Source organism: Macrobrachium nipponense, chromosome 36, assembly GCF_015104395.2.
Source record: "Macrobrachium nipponense isolate FS-2020 chromosome 36, ASM1510439v2, whole genome shotgun sequence".
NCBI lineage: Eukaryota > Metazoa > Arthropoda > Malacostraca > Decapoda > Palaemonidae > Macrobrachium > Macrobrachium nipponense.
Window position 1 is genome coordinate 63810538 of NC_087220.1, and position 22307 is coordinate 63832844.

The 22307-nt window shown below is 36.0% G+C and overlaps 1 protein-coding gene across 1 annotated transcript in view; it reads left to right on the forward strand.

Moving 5' to 3' along the window:
* Positions 1–22307, forward strand: part of LOC135203790 (transmembrane and coiled-coil domain-containing protein 4-like) — a gene marked incomplete in the record, with an annotated part of 261065 nt that overhangs the window by 229702 nt on the left and 9056 nt on the right. The window contains 9 exon segments of the mRNA XM_064233767.1: positions 15708–15840; positions 16407–16567; positions 17122–17202; positions 17468–17634; positions 18267–18384; positions 18839–19041; positions 19308–19404; positions 19823–19987; positions 20222–20364. Of these exon segments, the coding sequence (XP_064089837.1) occupies positions 15708–15840; positions 16407–16567; positions 17122–17202; positions 17468–17634; positions 18267–18384; positions 18839–19041; positions 19308–19404; positions 19823–19987; positions 20222–20364 (1268 nt within the window).

Genomic DNA, 22307 nt, shown 5'->3' on the forward strand with positions numbered 1-22307 from the left:
TCTGACCTATTTCGAAAAAAATGAATGATTACCGACCTATTTCGAAAACAATTAATCATTTCTGACCTGTTTGCATCAAAATTGATAATTTCTGACCTGTTTAAAAAATGAACATCCATCTCTGACCTAATTCGAACAAACATTAATTATCTCTGACTTATTTGGAAAAAAATGAATAAACTCTGACCTGTTACAGGAAAAAATGAATCATCTCACCTATTTCGAAAAAAATGATTCATCATTGACCTGTTTGAAACAAATTAATCATTTCTGATCACATAAGAAAATGAATCATCTGACATATTTCGTAAAAAAATGAATCTTCGACCTATTTCGAAAAAACTAATCATCTTTGACCTATTTCGGAAAAAAAGGAATCATCTCTGACCTATTTCGAAAAAAAAAAATCGCCTCTGACCTATTTCGAAAATAATGAATCAACTCTGACCTATTTCGAAGATAATTAATCAACTTTGACCTATTTCGAAAAAAATGAATCATCTCTGACCTATTTCGAAAAAAACGAATCAACTCTGACCTATTTTCGAAAAAAAGAATCATCTCTGACCTATTTCGAAAAAAACTAATCAACTCGCTGACCTAATCGAAAAAAATTAATAATCTCTGACCTATTTCGAAAAAAAGAATCATCTCTGACCTATTTCGAAAAAAACTAATCAACTCTGACCTATTTTCGAAAAAATGAATCATCTCTGACCTATTTCGAAAAAACGAAACAACTCTGACCTATTTTCGAAAAAAAAAAGAATCATCTCTGACGTATTTCGAAAAAAATAAATCAACTCTGACCTGTTACAGAAAAAAAAATCGTAGCCCTGTTTCGAACTCGCCTTTTGTATATGAGGTGTCCTTCCGAAGTCCCACTCCCGAATTGCTTTTGCATATCAGCCACCGAAAGTCCTATTTTGGAATTTTTTTGACCCCTCGGGAGAAACGGCTTCCAATTCCGCCTTTCGAAATTCATGGGGGCCGGGGCTTGGGTTGTTGTGGGGGGGGGTGGGGGGGGGGGGCGGATTTCGTGTGTTTTCCTTTTCGTCGTGACTTTTGTTATTTTTGGCAATAAAGAAATGGTTCCTTGTTTGGAAAGAATAAACGAGTTTTTTTAAGAAAATAATTTTTTATTTTTACATTTTGGGAAGAAAAAATATTTCCTTGTTTGACAAGGAATAAATGAGTTTTTGTATCGTTGTTTACTATATTTAAAAAATATATTTCCTTGTTTCTGAGAGAATATATATTGGTTTTTGTATTGTTATTGGCTTTGTTTTTAAAAGAAAAAAAATTCATTGTTTGGGAGAGATTGAAATGGTTTCTGTTTTTTTTTTTTATTTTATTTCTTAGTTTTTGGAAGAAAAATTATTTCCTTGTTTGGGAGATAATGAAATGGTTTCTGTTTTTTTTTTTTTTTTTAAGAGAAAATTTTTTCCTTGTTTGGAAAGATTTAAATGGTATCAGTTTTGTCATCTTTATTATTATCTTTATTTTCATTTAATCTAGAAGTATAGTCTTAAGAGTTTTATTATCGTGCACTGGCAGCCCATGGGTTAACATTGCGTCCGATTTCTTAACTGCATGTAGGTTGCCAGGGCTTGATAATGGAGAACATTATTCTCACGGTAAGTGGCTGTAGATATTATTACTACAATGAGGTTATTATTTTATGATTTTATTCATTCTTATTTAGCCATTTTATTTAATTACCCCCCCCCCCCCAGCAAATCGAAGCCCCCTTCCCACCAACCCCCCCTAATCATTTCAGTTCAAACCCCAGGAAGTTATTCTTCTCCCCTTCCCTCCTCCAATCCCCCCCCCTTTACAGCCTTTCGGCACAGCTGCTGATTGAGTTATTCCCGATTTGCTGAGTGCAGCATTTGCGGCTGTCGTCAGCTGAGTTCTCTTCTTCTTCTTCTTCTTCTTCTTCTTCTTCCCTTTGCAGTCAAAATTTCAAGCCTCGTGCTGCTTTGCAATTCTAATGAGCTTTTATGATTTCTCCTCTCTCTCTCTCTCTCTCTCTCTCTCTCCTCTCTCTCTCTCTCTCTCTGTATGTTCCACTCGCAGTTTTATTCTTCCGTAAATTGTCTTCTTTTTTTTTGTTACCCAAAATCGTCGTTTTTCCTAAAATAGTCGTTTTTTTTTTTTTTTTCCGTTACCTAAAATCGTAGTTTTTTTTGTTTTTTTTTTGTTACCTAAAATCGTTTTTTTTTTCTTACCCAAAATCGTCGTTTTCTCGCTACCTAAAATCGTCGTATTTTTCGTTACCTACAATCGTCTTTTTTCTTTTTTACCCAAAATCGTCGGTTTTTCGTTACCTAAATCATCGTTTTTTCCTACTCAAAATTGTTTTTTCTGCGTTACCTAAAATCGTCGTTTTTTGGTTCCCTGAAATCGTCGTTTTCTCCTAAATTCGTCGTTTTTTCGTTACCTGAAATCGTCGTTTTTTCGCTACGTAAACTCGGTTTTTTTTTTTCACCTAAAGTCGTCGTTTTTTCTCCTAAAATCGTCGTTTCTTTTTTCTCTGCCTTAAATCGTGTTTTTTCCTTATTTTTTTTTTTTTTTACCTGAAACAATTTTTTTCTGTTTTCAACCTAAAGTTTTGTACCTTAATTCGTCGTTTTTATATGTTATTCTACCTAAATTATTTTTTTACCTAAAATAGTCGTTTTTTCTGTTTTTGTACCTAAATAATTTTTGTAACCTAAAATATCTTTTTTTGTTATCTACTAAATTTTTTTATTTTTTTAACCTAAATATTCTTTTTTTTTTCGTTTTTGGCACCTTAAATATTTTTGTAACCTAAAATTCTTTTTTTGTTATCTACTTAAATTTTGTTTAACTTCAAAATCGTTTATATATATAATATATATAGTATATATATATATAGATATATATATTATATATATATTATATTATATATATATAGTATATTATATATATATATATATATATATTTTGTTTTTTTTTTTTTTTTTAATGTATCTACCTATTTTTTTTTTTTTTTTTTTTAAACCTAAAACCGTCAATATGAACATAAACACTTGATGAATAAGCTCAAATGTATAATTTATCAGTAATTTGGTTGCATTATTGGGAAATCTGCATTTTGATGACTCTCTCTCTCTCTCTCTCTCTCTCTCTCTCTCTCTCTCTCTCTCTCTCTCTCTCTCTCTCTCTCTCTCTCTCTCTCTCTCATTAGCAAAGCAATACCTCATTTGTCCAATCTTCTGTCGTGTACGAGTTTATAAAATAAATTGTTCACATTCTGCACTGAGTTATTCATGTCATCAGTACTGAAAGCATTCGCCTTGCCCCGTTACAGAGATCATTTGGACGTAGTTGAGAGTATTGCTGACCTGTAGAGAACATTCCTACCCAGTGGTATGTATTGGGATAAGGTCAGAGATCATTTCGACCCATTTGAGAATACTGGGATCCGATAGAGATAATTGAGTCTTAGATTAGGGTACTGGAAGATGGTTGATAATAATAATAATAATAATGTTCTAAGAGGTCCACAATATTTTTTGGACTGAAGATGAACCCAGGGAAGGGTTCGAAAGCTTTTTGTAGTTTTAAAATTATACACGAACTCGCAACATTTTTTTATTATTGTGGACCCCTTAGAACATTATATATACTCTCGCGATAGAGAGTTTTTCCCAAATAATAATAATAATAATAATAATAATAATAATAATAATAATAATAATAATATTTTAAACTTGCCTTTAGCTTGAGAATAATATAAATTGGATGGCCACACCCCTACAATAGCAAGCGGAGAGAGAGAGAGAGAGAGAGAGAGAGAGAGAGAGAGAGAGAGAGAGAGAGAGAGAGAGAGAGGGTGGGGGGTGGCGTGAAATCGGGGGAAAGAGACTGTTGGACCAGGATGTTCTAATCTCATCATCGTGTCTCTAAATCTCACGGGATGTCCCGCTGACCTGGTTAGGACACCTTGCGCGTGCGCGCTCTCTCTCTCTCTCTCTCATTGCAGTCCCTGTCTTCGTAATGCATTTAGAAACTTTTCAAGTGAAATTTGTGCCTCTCGGTTTTCGTAAGCCTGACGTCATTCTCTCTCTCTCTCTCTCTCTCTCTCTCTCTCTCTCTCTCTCTCTCTCTCTCTCTCTAGCTTTCCTCTCAATTCATTGTGCTCTTGTCAAAGTTGATTGTGGCGTTCTCTCTCTCTGCTCTCTCTCTCTCTCTCTCTCTCTCTCTCTCTCTCTCTCTCTCTCTCTTTGTAGCTCTTCGCAGGAACTGGAAGGTGTGACACTTTTTATGAGTACTTTCCTCTCTCTCTCTCTCTCTCTCTCTCTTCTCTCTCTCTCTCTCTCTCTCTCTCCATCTTAAACCGTGTTTTTGTTTTGCTTGCATCCCCAACTTTAACGACAAAAATAACATGTTTGTTTTTTAAGTGTCTCCTGTTTGTTCGTCTGTTATCGTGTTTGTGTTGGACGTGCTGCTTGTTTGTGCTGGTAATTAATGTCCGTAATTACTCTCGGCTGTTTTTAGTCACCCTGTAATTGTTGTGATCTCTTGACGTGACGTGGTTTGAGGGCCTGTTTTTCCCCTCTGGATATCCTGAGAGAGAGAGAGAGAGAGAGAGAGAGAGAGAGAGAGAGAGAGAAGAGAGGGGGGGTTTGTCGGATATTCTATAACGCATTAAACGTAGAGAAATTAGATATAATTTATAATAAATATCAGAGAAAAGAAGTGTGTGGAGAGAGAGAGAGAGAGACCTTACAGACCTTACATCTTGTTCGGGTTGCCCCAGGTCCCTCAGTAGTGAGGCACCTCTAATGTCTACCAGAGAGTTGCTAGTACATCTTCCGTATATTTTGCATCTTCCAATCTTGGATGGTCTGGGATGCAGTTTAGATATTTGTCGAGCTTATTCTTAAACACATCTACGCTCACTCCTGATATATTCCTCAGATGAGCTGGCAACGCATTGAATAGACGCTGCATTATCGATGCTGGTGCGTAGTGGATTAATGTCCTGTGTGCTTTCCTTATTTTCATGGTATAGTTTTGGGCACTATTAATCTACCTCTGCTTGCTCTTTCTGATATTTTTAGTTCCATGATATTTTCTGCTATTCCTTCTATCTGTTTCCATGCCTGAATTATCATGTAGCGTTCTCTTCTCCTTTCTAGACTATATAATTTTAAGGAATTGTAGTCTTTCTTCCCAGTAGTCTAGGTCCCTTAACTTCTTCTATTCTAGCTGTAAAGGACCTTTGTACACTCTCTATTTGTGCAATATCCTTTTGATAGTGTGGGTACCATATCATATTGCAATATTCAAGTGGACTACGAACATATGTTTTATAAAGCATAATCATGTGTTCAGCTTTTCTTGTTTTGAAGTGCCGTAACAACATTCCCATTTTTGCTTTACATTTTGCCAACAGAGTTGCTATTTGATCATTGCATAACATGTTCCTATTCATCATCACACCAAGGTCTTTAACTGCTTCCTTATTTGTGATGGTCTCATTATTAGGTCCCTTATATGCATATAGCTTTCTTTCTCTGTCTCCATAATTTATTGATTCAAATTTATCAGAGTTAAATACCATCCTATTTACCTCTGCCCAATCATATACTTTGTTAAGGTCTCTTTGTAGAGCGTTCCTATCTTCATCACAAGTAATTTCTCTACTTATTCTTGTGTCATCTGCGAACTACTCACTACCGAATCCTTCACATTATTGTCTATGTCTTCATCATAATCCAAACAAAGCAGAGAGAGAGAGAGAGAAGATGAACTGATAGCCGATATATAATTTTTTGAATTTATTTAAAAGTTTAAAGGAGAAATTAGATGAAAAAATAAAGAACATTACTTGACTTGAAAACAGTATACTTTGACAAGTGTATTGAAAAACCCTAAGGAAAGGATAATCCCTTTACCTACTTGTGAGGGCTTTTCCATAGCCTCAAATACCCTCCTCCTCCTCCTCCTCCTCCTCCTCCTCCAGACGAGAGCACGAGAAGGTGAAAAATAAGAAAATGAGAGTAAAGACAGAACGATGATTTGCCTGGAACCAACGATTTCTTCCTTGTGGATCAGTTTTCGGAGCGAAGCAGATATTCGGCTATCAATTTTCACCCTTGGGGGTCCCAGTCTTCGTGAGAGAGAGAGAGAGAGAGAGAGAGAGAGAGAGAGAGAGAGAGAGAGAGAGAGAGAGAGTTGGAGGTTATTTTGCCAGATGGATGGAGAGATAGAGAGGAGAGAGAGCGGAGGAGGAGGGCGCTCTGGTTATTTTTGCATATTAGATGGTTTCGAGGGAGAAAAGTGCTAAAGGGCTGCTCTACGAGCAAGAGCCCGTGCTGGCATAAGGCCAGCTTAATCGCAAACAACAACAACGGGAGAAAGTGTGGGAGAGAGGAGAGAGAGAGAGAGAGGGAGAGCGAGAGAGAGAGAGTAGAGAGAGAGAGAGAGAGAGAGAGAGAGAGAGAGAGAGAGAGAGAGAGAAAGGAGACGGAAAGGAAAAGAAAGAGCGTGACAGATAGGTAGAGAAAGATATATATATATATATATATATATATGTGTGTGTGTGTGTGTGTGTGTGTGTGTGTGTGTGTGTGTGTGTGTGTGTGTGTATCTTAGACTTGTAGTCCAGTGGTTAGGATGCTTATTCCTCACCAACGTGGGGCTACCTGTATTCTCCGGATACATAATGAATAAGGCATCATACATATACTGCGTACTTTACGAGATATATATGGATACACGAACATACGATCCATAATTCAATTCGGATACATGGCGCAAAAAAAAAAAACAATACATAAAACAAACCCGAGTATCACGCAAAGATCGGGTAATATACATAAGCGGACGAAATACATTCATACATTTCCAACATTTTCGTATTTTCTCTCTCCCCAGCGAATTGTAATCGGCTCAGAAAATTGTACATTTTTGCTACTTATTTTTTTATTTATTTTCAGAACGAGATTTTTTTTTATTTGTGAATCTTTGCTGTGGCGAATATAAAAAGGGTTTTTGTTGGTTTATTATTTATAATATTGTTTTTATATTAGTTTGATTACGATGCTTTGGTTTATTTGAGAGAGAGAGAGAGAGAGAGAGAGAGAGAGAGAGACTAAAGTAACTCCTCTCGAACACCCAAATCAAAAGAGAGGGAAAACAGTCCTCTCTCTCTCTCTCTCTCTCTCAAACCATCCCACTTTAAAAAAATATTTCAAAAACATTAAACAAAACTTCAGTGTGTCTTTTTCCACGCGAGAACAAAGCACAAAGCATCAGCATCGCCACATGACTCAAACGAGCCATTCTCCCACGAAGAAGAAGAAGAAGAAGAAGAAGAAGAAGAAGAAGAAGAAGAAGAAGAAGAAGAAGAAGAAGCAGCCTCACGATGGTAACTCTTGGTCTAGGTCAATAGCAAGGTCGAGGGAGATAACAGAATACCCACTGGCGGCGTCTCTCGTCTTTAAAACAATACGCCTCGTTGGTGGTTCTTTTTGCTCAACCCTTTCTCATTCCTCCCTTTCGCTCCTCATTCTCTATCACGTTCTCCTCCTCCTCTCCTCCTCCTCCTCCTCCTCCTCCTCACCTCCTCCTCCTCCTCCTCCTCCTCCTCCTCCTCTCTTCTTTATGTCATACATTCTTGTCCTGTTCCTCTCTTCTTTCTCTCTCACACTCTTCTCCTCATCATCATCCTCGTCCTCCTCTTTCTCTCCAAGATTCCTCCTCCTCCTCCTCCTCCTCTCATCCTCTCCTTTTAATCATTCCTGTATGATAACCACCTCTTCCTGGTTTTCAAAGATCGCACGAAACGTATTGTTTCCTGAAATACCAAAGCTTATTGTCTTCTAGAATACCAAAGCTTTTTGTTTTCTGAAATACCAGAGTTTATTGTCTTCTGAAATAACAAAGCTTATTATTTTCTGAAATACCAAAGTTTATTGTTTTCTGAAATACCAAAGCTTATGGTTTTCTGAAACACCAAAGCTAATTGTTTTCTGAAATACCAAAGCTTATTATTTTCTGAAATACCAAAGCTTATTTTTTTTTCTGATACAAAGCTTCCAGCTTGTTTTCCTGAAATACCAGAGCTATTGTTTATTTGAAATACCAAAGCTTTATTGTTTTTTGTTTTTTGAAACACCCAAAACTAATTGTTTTTTCTGAAATACCAAAGCTTATTAGTTTCTGAAATACCAAACGTCCTCTGGGCCTTAAGATACCAGGAGACTATTGTAATCTCAAAGACCAAGTGATTCTTGTACTTTAAAAGGAAATAGTCATTATATTTTGTAATTGACCAAAGGTTCACTGCCTTTGGTATTTTAGAAGTTCATATGAAGCTAAGTAAAATACGTTATTAGTTATTTTTTTATTTTGAAATTCATCGAATGATTAGGGGAGTAGTCGTTTAAAAATACATTGCTTCAGTTTCAATTTAGTTTTGATGCAAAATGTACTATATGATACTATATATATAAGTAGGGTAGAGTGGGGTAAAAGGTCTCCGTGAGGTAAAGGCCGCCCCACCCCCCTATTTTCTTGGTTATTGTATATCTTAGTGATCAGTGCAGCAACACCATCTGCCTGAAGTTTTCTGCACCAAACAGCTAGGGATTACTAGAATGGGAAACAGCCAGCACGCATTTTTCTTCTTTGGACACATTTCATGTAAGTATGCGCGCTATATCACGGATATCCTGTACGGACATCTTGTCAGTTAAGTCAGTACTTTAACTGCAGATACTTTAAATGAGAACTAAGCAATATCTTGCACTGCAATCCAGACTTGAAACTTAATTGGGGTACAGGTGGAGTTTGTTTCTTTAAAAAAATGGCATGTGGGGTAAAAGCCCCACCACGCTTTGGAGCAAGAAGCCCAAGTGGGGGCTTTTTACCCCTTCTGATTAGTTGGACGTGTAACCAGGGGTGAAAGAGGACACGCTACAACTTATTTGTGAAATGAATGCGGCTGTAGTTTATCTTCCTCCTATATTTATATTTGCCCATAAAAGGATGACTCCACTACCTATGATCGGCAGGCCACCTGGATCAATTGGTAGATGCACAGCAAATGGATGGTCTGATGTTGATTTGTTTCGTAGATTGGCTACATCACTATGTTAAAATTGTTTAGCCCAGTCGAAGAGAAAAGCCCATTACAATTCCAGATGGCCACCAAAGTCACAAGACTTCAGCCAGAGAGTATGGAGTAATGTGATGGAAATTAGTCTACTTTTTTTTACTTGTGTCATTCTTATTCTTATGTGAAATTTATCCTTTATTGCTTTTATTTGTGGTATTCTTGGTGCTATATAAAGAAAGTAAATTTATTTCTTATTGTGCTGTTACAGCTGTTATGTAAAGGAAGTATCAATTTATTTTACACTTTTGCTAATTTCAGTTCATATGAATACCAAAAAGTTCATAGGTTTTACAAGAAACTAAGAATTCCATGAATAATTACTGCATATTTTTAAACATTATTCTTGAATATTTTTATGTGGAAGGTTGATTTTTTTTATATTTATCAAAAATAGACGTCTATTTTTCAATGTAAATGGTTGTTTTCATGAAGTACCACAATGTCTTAGGTATGGGGCAAAAAGCCCCCACCCTGGGCTTCTTTTCCCACCCATGGGGTAAAAGACCCCCTTTGTTCGTATTGTTTAGGTCATGTTTTTACTATCCTAAATTGCTAACAGCTTCTCATGATTATGATCGTTGATACACCAATAACATAGCTTTCTAGAAATATCTCTTATTAGATCAATAGCTGCAATACTGTAGACAATACAAGCATTTCTCCTTAAGGGGGGCTTCTTACCCCACTCTCCCCCATACTTTTTTTATTATTATTATTATTATATATATATAATATATATAATATATATATATATATATATATATATATATATATATATATATATATTTAAATTACATCCACGGAAAAAAGTAGAAATACTGACCTAGACCAAGGTGTAGCCCTCATCAGACTCTCTCTCTCTCTCTCTCTCTCTCTCTCTCTCTCTCTCTCTCTCATCTCTCTCATCATCTCTCTCTCTCTCATCTCTCTCTTTTGTGCCACTACTAGGATCTCCCTACTTCATTCTCTTTGCTCTCTCCGTTTGCATTCAGATGAGTGTTTGAGAGTTAGCTATATATATATATATATATATATATATATATATATATATATATATATGATGGTGTGTGTGTGTGTGTGTGTGTGTGTGTGTGTGTGTGTGTGTGTGTATAATACTGCGTGTTTCTGGTTTTACTGTTTTGTTCCACTGTGTTGTCTTATTAATTTTGTCTGGGGGGGGGGTGGGGGATTTAAAGAATATATTTAAGTTCCGTCGTTGCTGGATTTTGAAGTAATAACAACTTTGAGTTTTAATTTGTTTTCATTTCGTGTTATTTTTTTTTTTTGAATATATATAGATATATATATATATATATATATATATATATATATAGATATATATATATATATATATATATATAATGCAGTGTTCCCGCCTCAGGAACTGAGCTTGATTACAACTGTTGTATTTCCTTTCTACTTCGTTGTTCCTTGTGGCAGACATATATAAAAAAACTGACATGACCAAAGTTTTTGTCTTTGTGCTCTCTCTCTCTCTCTCTCTCTCTCTCTCTCTCGTCTTCGTTTCGTCGTATCCGCTTAAGCTCTCACCCCATTTTCTCTTCGATCTTTAAAAGGGTCGTGTGTGGTGGTGGTGTTGTTAGTACCGGGGTAGGGAGAGAGGGGAAGGGGGAACTCGGAGTGTTGTCATTGTTGTATTTTTTTAGTTATTGTTGTTTGTTTAGACTTGAGTGACGTCATCGGATATATATATATATATATATATATATATATATATATATATATATAGTATATATATATATATCTATAATATAAACGTTATAAACTCTTGCGATGCATTTATCACTGCTATTTCGTAACGTTAAATTTCATTCATTCATTTATTCATTGACGTCAGGCGATATTTTTATGGTATCCAAGGAAGCTTTTTGTTTTCAAAATTATGCAAATAAAGAGTACTGTTGTTATTATTATTATTATTATTATTATTATTATTATTATTATTATTATTATTATTATTATTACATTCACCTGATTTGGGTTAGACATTACCTGTTAACATCTGTAAACTAAAATGATTTTATTTCAAATATACAATCACATATAAAAGGTCAGACTGTGGAACAATATTTTATGCTTTTAAAGGTGATGTTTCAGGAAATTAATTTTACGTAAGCTTTTCTTATTTATATATGTATATATTTATTTGTGTATTTATATAATTAGATACTTGGTTATTCTTTTATTTACTAGTTTATTTATTTTATTTATTATGTTACATTTCGTTTGGCAGGCGATGACAAACTTCCATCTTTTTCTTGATTCTTAGTTTTCCTGAAGAGTTTTTTTATCTGTACCTCAAATGCTCTCTCTCTCTCTCTCTCTCTCTCTCTCTCTCTCTCTCTCTGCTCTCTACTCTCTCTCTCTCTCTCTCTCTCTCTCATCAAGCCACGGTGCATGTAGATTATATACTAAACATCATCTGTCAACAATGAATTTATTCGTGTAGCGAGAGAGAGAGAGGAATTATATATTGAATTTCTCACTGTTAAAGATAAAAACGTGGATACGCGATTACGACCTGTGGGTATGAGAGAGAGAGAGATATTAACACCTACTCTCCCCCCCCCCCCCCCCCCCCCATTCCCCCCCCCCCCCCTCCCGCCCATTCCATAAGGCTAATTTGCCTCCCACGACAGCTTAACATGTCTGTATACGTTGGTAATCTTTTCACGCACTTCAGTAAGCTGGATTATTTCAGTGTTACGAAAAAGATATGTACAAAATTGAATACATTTTTTTAGTGATTGAAAATACCGCACGAAAATACTTTAATAGTGATTGTTACAGTGACTGAAAATACCTCATACTGATTTGTACAGTGATTGTTCCAATTTTCAAACTAAAAAAAAAAATTCATTATCTCTCTCTCTCTCTCACTAACATCGCAACTGACCAATTTAACATTTTGAAAAGGCTTTATTACCAGGAATGTATTTCATAATGATTTTTTTTAGCAGTGTGACAGTTTGAATAATCACTATAAAAAATCAGTAAGAATTGAAAGTTTTTTTTTCAGTTAGTTTGTGTGCATTCAGTAACTTGCTCTCATGTGGAATGCGCTAGTAGAATATATTTCAGTGAAATCAAACATTATATTAGTGTGTGTGTGTGTGTGGTGTGTGTGTGTGTGTGTGTGTGTGTACGATTTGACCCTAACCCTTTCCCTAAAAGTATCCTGTATCGTTTGTATTTTGGTCACAAAGTCCTTTGTTTATGAGTTTAGTACGTGTTTGTGTTTCAAAATATCGTGTGTACTTTGGTCACAGAATCCTTTGTTTATGAGTGTACGAGTATGTATTTGGGTATGTGTGTGGTTGTGTGTTTGTGTGTAAACAATTCACCCCTAACCCCCCTCCCCCAAGAAATATCCTTTGCACTCTGACTTACGAATCCTTTTGAGGAAGGTTCCTGCGTCCTCCTGTTCTCAAGCCAGCTGGTTCCTGTTCCCTTCCGCTGTTTATCTTCTGCGTCACGTCGGTATCTCGTCGGAATCTCCCGAGAACCGGAATTGGTTTAAAAAGTTGGCGAAAGTTCAGAGTTTTCGAAGTTTGGATTCGCATGGCCTAAGTGGAATTCCTCTCTCTCTCTCTCTCTCTCTCTCTCTCTCTCTCTCTCTCTCTCTTATATACCCACAGGTCGGAATCTTGTATCCAGATTTTAATTATCTAACAAATGAGACAGTAAATGTACAGTCTCTCTCTCTCTCTCTCTCTCATATACCCACAGGTCGGAATCTCGTATCCCTATTATTGTTAACTAACAAATGAGACAGTAAATGTACACTTTATCTCTCTCTCTCTCGCACACACACATCTGTTTAGAGAGAGAGAGAGAGAGAGAGAGAGAGAGAGAGAGAGAGAAAGGAGACGTAAAGAATTACTTGTACTTTCATCCTTCAGCTTCCCAAGTCTCTCTCTCTCTCTCTCTCTCTCGCTCTTGTGTGTGTGTGTGTGTGTAGGCACGGTATTACTGAGTTGAGAGAGAGAGAGAGAGGAGAGAGAGAGAGAGAGAGAGAGAGAGAGAGAGAGAGAGAAGGCTTCCACAAGTAATTTCCAATTATATAAAATGTCTCTACATTAAAGCAAATATCCCAGACCTGATTCTGGCACGTGTCAGTCATTGTTAAACTTTTTCGGAAAGGGGGGGTGAGGGGGGGGGGGATTTTTCCTCTTGAATCTCCCGCCTACATTTAATCACCTCACTAAGATTGTGCGTTTTATCTAATGTTTTTTATTTTTATTGAATTTTAGCTGTTAGATTTTGCTTGTATTAGGGATTTGAGATAGGCTTTCGTCAAGAATTTTATTTACTATTGTGTGTTTCATTACTTGTATGAGTTGTTTGTGTTTACTCTCTCTCTGTAACCATACACATACACAATATTATAATAATATATATATATATATATATATATATATATATTAAGATATATAATATTATATAATATATATACCCGTTCCAGAGCTGCATACAGCCATCGGGTATATATATATATATATGGCTGTCGCCCTATTCAACCAGCATTAGTGTAAACTAAAAGATCTTTATCTCAATCATTCAGACTTCATCATCAGAGCGTAGGAGTCTGTCCTTAATTCCTCTCTCCTTCCTTCTCATTTCCTTTGTCCCCTTTCTTCCTGTGTCTTCTAATTGTTTCCCTGTGTGGGCCCGTAGGGCCCGAGCCTTTGACTGTTTCTTTGTTATTACTCTGACAAAGTAGTTAGGCGAACTCCTGGCGTATTTAATATCAAGTTTCCTAAGGTTTTATTTGTGTAAGGAAGAGTGCGTGGTGGGTGGGGGGTATTGTCAGTGGGGGGGCAGTGGTAGATGAATAATAAATAATATATATATATATATATATATATATATATATATAAGATATGATATATTATTATATTAGTGTATTAATATATATATATATATATATATAATATATATATATATAATATATATATGAGAATTATGTTGATCGAAAGCCGACATTATTTTGTACATTTTATGAAAGTGAACGGAAAAATAATAAAAGTAATATTACCAAAATGGTTAGAGAAAGAAAGAAATGAAAAAAAAATATGATCAAAGGACCAGTGAAATGGAAAGGAGAGAAGGGAAAGGGGAAAGAAAATTAAAGAACGAAAAATAATAAATGTAAATTAAAAAAATAACAGGGGACAGAGAGAGAGAGAGAGAGAGACGAGAGAGAGAGAGAGAGAGAGAGAGAGAGAGAGAGAGAGAGAGAGTTTTCCGGGCAGCGCCGGGTTGGTCAGCTAGTAGACAATAAAGAAAGAATTAGTTTATAGAAAATGGCGCTACGTAGAAAACGGGAGAGACGTTGGAGGACGAGAGAGAGAGAGAGAGAGAGAGAGAGAGAGAGAGAGAGAGAGAGAGAGAGAATAAACCTTCTGATCTGCCCCAACCTCGAAAAACTTGTGCCTTTATTCAACCACAAAAGTTTTTTGTTTCTTTCTTTGTGGTCCAATGAAGCGGAATTGTCCCTTCGCTTTTGACCGTTGTTGTTTGTTTATCATTTTTTGTTTGTTTGTTTGTCAGTGTATCTTTGAAGTTTGTTTTCCTTTATAGTCAGTGAACTGTAATTATAAGTTGAAACATTTTTTGTATTTCAGGAGTTTTCTTTGATGAAATATTGTGGTGATGTAATCACTCGTTTAATGTTTAATTATTTACCGTTTTAGTGAGATTTTTATATGATTTGTAAATTTTATTTATTGTTGAGTGATTCCGTTATAAATAAAAGAGACTGGCTGTGTTTATTAGAGCGATTTGTTTAAAAGTCAAATGTCGCATTTTTATAGCTGTTGTCTATAATGTATGAAACACTTATGTATATAAATCAATTTTTGACGTCAATGCCTCATTTGAAAAATATATAATACAATTGGTTGTTATGAATATGCCTTATTAACCCCTTCGTACCTGTTGCCTGTCTAGGTTAGTAATGATCCATTGCAGTTCGAACCAGACTCTAGTGACACTTAGTCATTTGAAAGGCTAAACCTCTCTCCTTTTTTTCTCATGAACTTTGGACTGGTAGAGTGTTTCATTTTTCATGCCATAGAGTTTATACGTATTAGCTTGTGTTTGTGTTCACTAGCACTAGCTGATTGGTGAAAGTATCAGTTTTGGTATCCTAACCCTTCCCTTATGTTCCTTACAATCTCTCAAAGGCAAAATGACTGAGGTATATAGATATGTATAAATGGGGCGAAGGAGTTGTTGGAAGTGGGCAGGTTAGATGTATTGTTGATGGAGCCCAAGTATGGTTGTATTGTGCTTCTAGTTCTAATGTTGTTGTTTATTATCAGTGCACTGTTTACCTTGCGAGAAGCATAGTACGTCATCTCACCACCCCCTGAAAATAACATTGTATGTAAAAAAATAATAAAGCAAAAAACCAAAAGAGAAATAACAAGGGAAATTATGAAAATCTCCAGGTACTCAATGTTTACCTTGCGAGAAGCGTGACGTCATCTCATCTCGTCTTCTTCTTCTTCTTCTTCTTCCGCAGGGTGCTACGACGCCAGGATCAGGGTGCTGATCACTCACGTCACCTGCCTGCTGCAGGTGAGTGTCGACCTCCTGGAGATGTACGAGGAGTCTGTCTTGGAATATCTCACCATGGAACACGTCCCCCCCTCCGAGTAAGTGATCACTTCGTCATTACTCTCTCTCTCTTCTCTCTCTCTCCTCTCTCTCTCTCTCTCTCTCTCTCTCGAGTATGCCTGTCTATATCCAAAAACAGAGAGAGAGAGAGAGAGAGAGAGAGAGAGAGAGAGAGAGAGAGAGGGAGAGAGAGAGAGAGATGAGAGAGTACTTTTTCAATTTTGTTAACAGTGCAAAACTAAATCAATGGTATAGCTTTAAGAGAGAGCGAGAGAGAGAGAGGGAGAGAGACGAGAGAGAGAGAGAGAGAGAGAGAGAGAGAGTACTTTTTCAATTTTTGTTAATAGTGCAAACTAAATCAATTTTATAGCTTCAAGAGAGAGAGAGAGAGAGAGAGAGAGAGAGGAGGGAGAGAAGGGAGTTAGAGAGAGGAGAGGGAAGTCGAGAGAGAGAGGAGAGTGAGAGAGAGAAGAAGAAGAAGAGAGAGGGGAGAGAGAGTATTGTTCAATCACATAAGAGTAACTTTAAGGAAATGGAGCATGATAAATGTCCTGTCACTATGCCTATTTATCATTATTATTATTATTATTATTATTACTCCCAGAGAAGAGGAACTGGAGAAATCGAAACGTAACCGCTACAAGAAAATCAGGCGTTACACGGCCATTGGTCTGGCTACCCTGGGAGGGGGAGCCGTCCTAGGGTTGACTGGTGGCCTGGCGGCCCCCTTCATTGGTGCTGGCATAGGAACAATCATTGGGGCAGGTAAGAGGTTCGTTTAAGTAGTGGAAGTAAAGTGGCTGTGAAGACACTGGGTGGGATTACGTGGAGAGTTGTTCTCCTTTTTCGGTGGGAAATTGGTGTTTGTGGAGATTTATAAGTGTTTGAGGTTGAGAAATTGGGTAGGCATAACTTTATTCTGTATGCAAATAAACGTAAAGATTTATGTGGAGTAATAACATTTCAGTATTTATTTCAATGTTCATAGGAATATTTAAAAAATATATTTCCCATAAAAAGTTAATTCAATGTATTTTGTCCTTTTAAAGCATTTTATTTATATGAAGATACCTATACCTGAAAGTCTTATAGATTTATCATATCTGTACGTGTGAATCTGTAGTCAGTACCTTTACTTCTTACGAACCGTAATTTTGTTAAAGTTACTGACTGTAACAGAATTAGTAGTGAAGTTCACAAGACTTCTGTAACGCCGGAAGATACCTCTTAGTATACATTAGTTTATAAGTGACTAATTATCAATCATTGTTTACCTTTAAATATTTACCTGTATCTTACCATCTGTATTATTATTCCAGGTGGAGCCGCTGCAATATCTTCAACAGCTGGAATAGCTGTTGTAGGGTCTATGTTTGGTGTAGCTGGTGCTGGACTTACAGGTAAAACCTCACTGATTAACGTGGATTGTGAATGAATGTTTTTGAAAAGAGCAGAAATGAGCAGTGACTTATTCTTCTACGGAACATAATTCTTGATTGCAAAGTGCTTTCATGGTTAAATTGTTCAAGTACAGTGTGCATGTAAAGTTGGTAAAGAGGAATTGTTCCTTTCAAAAGCAGTACTGTAATTCATCATCAAAATCTAAATATTCTACTGTAGTTTGAATCTCCAAAGAGAGTGTTAAGAGCCTTCGTCTTCTTGCAGGGTTTAAAATGCAGAAACGCATTGGTGATATAGAAGAGTTTGCCTTCGAAAGCTTGTCCGAAGGAAGCCACTTGCACATAACCATAGCCATCAGTGGATGGCTGACCAAAGAGGACCCTGCTGAGTTTATGGAGCCCTGGAGGACTCTGTATCATTCTCGAGAACAGGTGCGATTGACATACGTATTTTGTTTTATTTACCTTAATCACGTATTACTACAATTGTGCTGTAATTAACACCCAGGCTATTATAGCAGTTTTTAAAGCTTGATATATATTTTTAATTTGCAGTAAGTTTGTTACACACCAGATTACCTTTACAGTATTTTTAAATGTACTACAGTAATTGTTACCCAGGTATTTACTTTAAGCTTGGTATTTTTTTTTTATTGAATTGCTGTCTATGCCCTTGATTTGATTTCTGATAGAAATATTACTGTTTTTACCTTAACAAAATATTTCAGGCATTAGGTCTTAATGAGAATGCTTTATATGCAGTAATCACTTAACATTATCTAGCATATTGTAAGGCCTTGTACTTCAGTTTCTTACAATGGAAGAATGGTACAAAGATAAATACATGTCAAAAATGCTTAATCATAACTAGCCTTGTAATTTTACAAGATTTTATGAACCGTCGTAAGAATACCTACTGATTGCAGTAGGCATTTATATTTGTGAACATCTTTTTTTCACTGTTCTAACTACTAATTACAAAGCTTAATGTATCACTGTATTTGTTGCTTAACTGTAGAATATTTTTACTTATATAGTTGTGAAATTCAACTTTCTCTTTTCAGTATGTTCTTCGTTATGAGTCTACCTATTTACTCGAGTTGGGCCAAGCCATGGACTACCTCCTACAGTTTGCTCTTTCAATGGCTGTTCAGGAAACACTCAAGTACACTATCCTTGCTGGTAAGGCGCCATTGGAGAGTTCTTGAGACAACTGAGTTAATATCTTTGTGTTGTAGCTGTGTTCAGTACAGAAATTCATATGAATGATTGTAGTATATGTAGAGGACTATAACCTCAATGGATCTATTAAATGTAGTATTTGATATTGCTCATAATAACAGTGCCATATTATTTATTATTAACACCTATTTCTGGCCTAAATGTGCCCTTATAAATATGAGCATTAATTCTTCACATTATTGGCATTTACATTCACCATTCTCTTTTTTTATGAGTCTTGAAAATTTGGAAATATTGAAAAATGTTCTGAAATAACTTTTTAAACACTATTTCCACTCCAATTTGCTATTTTTTTATACATTATAAAAATGTGTCACATTCTGAATAACAAAGTTTTGTTGTTTATAACAAAATCATTAGAATACTTCATTTCAGATCAGATTACTTTTCACAGGAATCATATCTGCCATCACATGGCCAACGTCCCTCCTCACGCTGGCCTCGATTATCGACAATCCCTGGGGCGTTTGCTGCCGTAGGTCTGCGGAGGTTGGCAGACAGCTGGCAGAGGTCCTGGTGCAAAGGCAACATGGCAAGAGACCCGTCACTTTGATAGGCTTCTCCCTTGGAGCTCGAGTTATATATTACTGCCTCGAGGTACAACAGTAAATTCAAATTACCTTATCAAAAAGAGTTTTTGAGTTATATGTTAGTGCCTTGAGGTACAACATTTAAATCAAATTAAAAAATTAAAGAGAGTTTGGGGTATGTATCAGTACTGCCTAGAGGAACAACAGTTAATTCAAATGACTTCATTAAAAGAATGACCCTTATTAACAGGTTTAATTTTCCTTACTTATAGATGAATTTAAGAGATTATTAAAGCATTCATAATTTACACTGAAAGAGAGCCATCTTTGCAGGAACTGGTAAAACGGAAGGGAAGTGCAGGAATCGTACAGGATGCTATATTTCTTGGGGCACCAGTACCCGGGCATGGGAAAGAATGGAAGGAATTTCGTAAGTCATAATTGCTCAGATTTTACCTCTTAGTTCAGTCATTTGACTTACAAGAGAAACTTATGCAGAAAAAATTATAACCTTGAAAAGGAAGTCTACAAGTAGAAGGCTTAAAGGTTTAATTAAAGATGAAGGATTTTATTATTTTTTAATTAGTCCTTGGTGCTGAGTGGTACATTGGTTACAATAGTATGAAGCTGCTTTCTTCACTGTACAAATCTTAGGTCTGACTAGTAAAAGCGCCATAGCAAGTTAGAGTTTAGGCTTCTGCCAGAGAATGATTGTCATCTCCTGATGTTGTATTTAGTACTATTTTGTTTGTGATAATAGTTTGTGAAGTATGAAGCTAGTTATTTTCTAATGCACTCAACAGGTGTGGCTCTTCCTCATTATTCCAGATCATTTTTTTGTGTTTCAGGTCATGTGGTATCGGGACGTATCATCAACGGTTACTGCTCCGGGGACTGGCTGCTCCGTTTCCTCTACAGATCATCCACTGGCACAATGCGCATTGCTGGGCTGTCACCTGTTGACTGGCAGGATAGGAGGATGTTCAATTTTGACCTCTCTGACATTGTAGCTGGTAAACTTTATCCCTGTGTAGTAGCATGGCAGATGCTTTACGTAGATCCTACAATAATTTAATTCCATAAGACCACTGAGTGACATATTTAATGTAATTGTACTTTTCCTAGAGTGTTTATTTGGAAATCCAAATTGAAAACTAAACAATAGTACAGTTAATCCTACAGCAAAATATAGGTTGCAGTGCAAGATACCAGATCTATAAATTTCACTCCTCTACATCTTGTTCTAGGTCACATGGACTACGCCAAAAAAATGGATGTGATTCTGCGGCTGTTGGGTATCAGGACTCGAGACCCAGTCAAGGACCTAGATCCAAGGGTAAAGAAAAGTGCTTCCGATTATCCAGGGTTTATGTCTATGCATGGGAAAATGGTTAGTATCCGCTTGTTGTTTTGTTTTCTAGAACTTATCAGTGGCAAAGAAAGAGGACAAATGGTTGCAGGATAATTATTTGCTCATCAGCCCACAAAGTGTTCATGCTCTGTTGAACAAGGACCACGTATGATATTCCCTTTGAAAAATTATTATTTCAATTTGTGTTGTCGGATTCTCTTTGGCCATTTAATATTTCTTTTGGCTTAGTATATTAGTATACATGTGTATCTGAATCCTTCTTACAAGACCAATTCCAGACAAGGTGTGAATGAAACTGTTATTTTTGGAAATTCATTAATTAAGGAAATCTTGTCAGGCTCTACTCTTATGCATCCAGTCCACAAACCCATAAAACATCTGATTTGCTTTAATACTGTAGTACTATTAAGTATCTGAATTCACAAATGTGTTAAAAGCAACACACTGTGCTGTGCATAGTACACTCATGAAATTTGAAGTACATTAGGTACTTGGGAAGTACAGGATCGCATGAATTTTGTGTTAAACTTTTTCTACAATTTAATTTTTCCTTTTGTGTTAAGTCTTATCTTGACTTTACACTCATTTAGGTAATTTGAGTGTCTTGTATGTATACAGAAACAGATGTAATGAGCATTTCCATCACAAACTCTCACCTGTGAGCAATGTTGTTTTTGAAATCTCAGGATTTTCATTTGTTTTACAAGGTCATTACATTCTTTCCAAGATGAGGAATTTTGATTGAAGCCATGGAATATACTCAAGTTTTAAAATATTGTACAATAAAACCATTACATGGATAGCTGGGAGGTTATTGAAGACATTTTTCTCTGAAGAACAAGGAGGTAGCACTGTTTGTGGCCATCTGTAGACCTCAAATCTAAATGGACAGTCGTAATAAACAAAAGTCACTCTTGAACTTCTGAGGTGAAGTCAGGAAGAGTTTCAGTGGGATATGACTGATTCATTTGACTGACAGGGAGGTGAACATGAGTTAGGAGTGAGAGTGAAAAAATAGGAAGATGAATCATTGTACTGTAGAACAGCAATAAGGGCTACAGACTCACCTGATTTTTTATGATCATTTAATATCCTGCTTTTTTAAGCTCGTGTGACCACTTGGTATTTTCATTTCCTAAGGCCTGTAGAGCTGTCTCATTTCCAAGCTTTCTTCAGGGCAGTTAATATATTTGCATGTTCATGTCATTTATAATTGATGTTGAAGGGACTCGATTAATGAATGATTGGTAAACTGTAATGCATCTGGCTGCTTAAAATGGAATGTTGAAGGCTTTGCTCATACTTTGAAGAAGATATTCTTTTATTACATGACTTTTCAATTTTTCTCTTGCATATGAGATAGGATAGTGGCTTCTTTAAATCATTTGCAGTGATTTTGCAAGCTTTTCTTCAGTGAAAACAATTTGGTGACTTTCAAGTCATTTGATTTTTGCTATCTTGGTGATCATCACCTTTTCTTGTTCTTGTTTTTAATCTCTTTTCATTGCTGTACATTAGGGCTGTGTTATATTTAATATTCTGCTTTGCCATCATCACCTTTTCTTGTTCTTGTTTTTAATCTCTTTTCATTGCTGTACATTAGGGCTGTGTTATATTTAATATTCTGCTTTGCCAGTGGATTTTTTCATGTTTTGTATATAAATTATAATAACTCATTATGTATGAAATCTACAATGCTGTCATGATTTCAATTCCAGTATTAATTCTAGAAATGGAAGTTTATATGATAACTTTTGGATTTCTTTAGCATGTTTGTAGGTTCGTTGTGGTGGTTTTATTTAGAAATTAAAGCTGAGCTGTTGTAGTTTCAAGTAGCAAACAGATTAACTTAGCATTTAAAATGAAGGCAAAGAATTTCCAGAGTTAAACATCCTGTATATAGTAGTTTATGTAGATTTGATGGTGTTAACAGCTTCAGAAGTAGAATGGTAGTGACTACT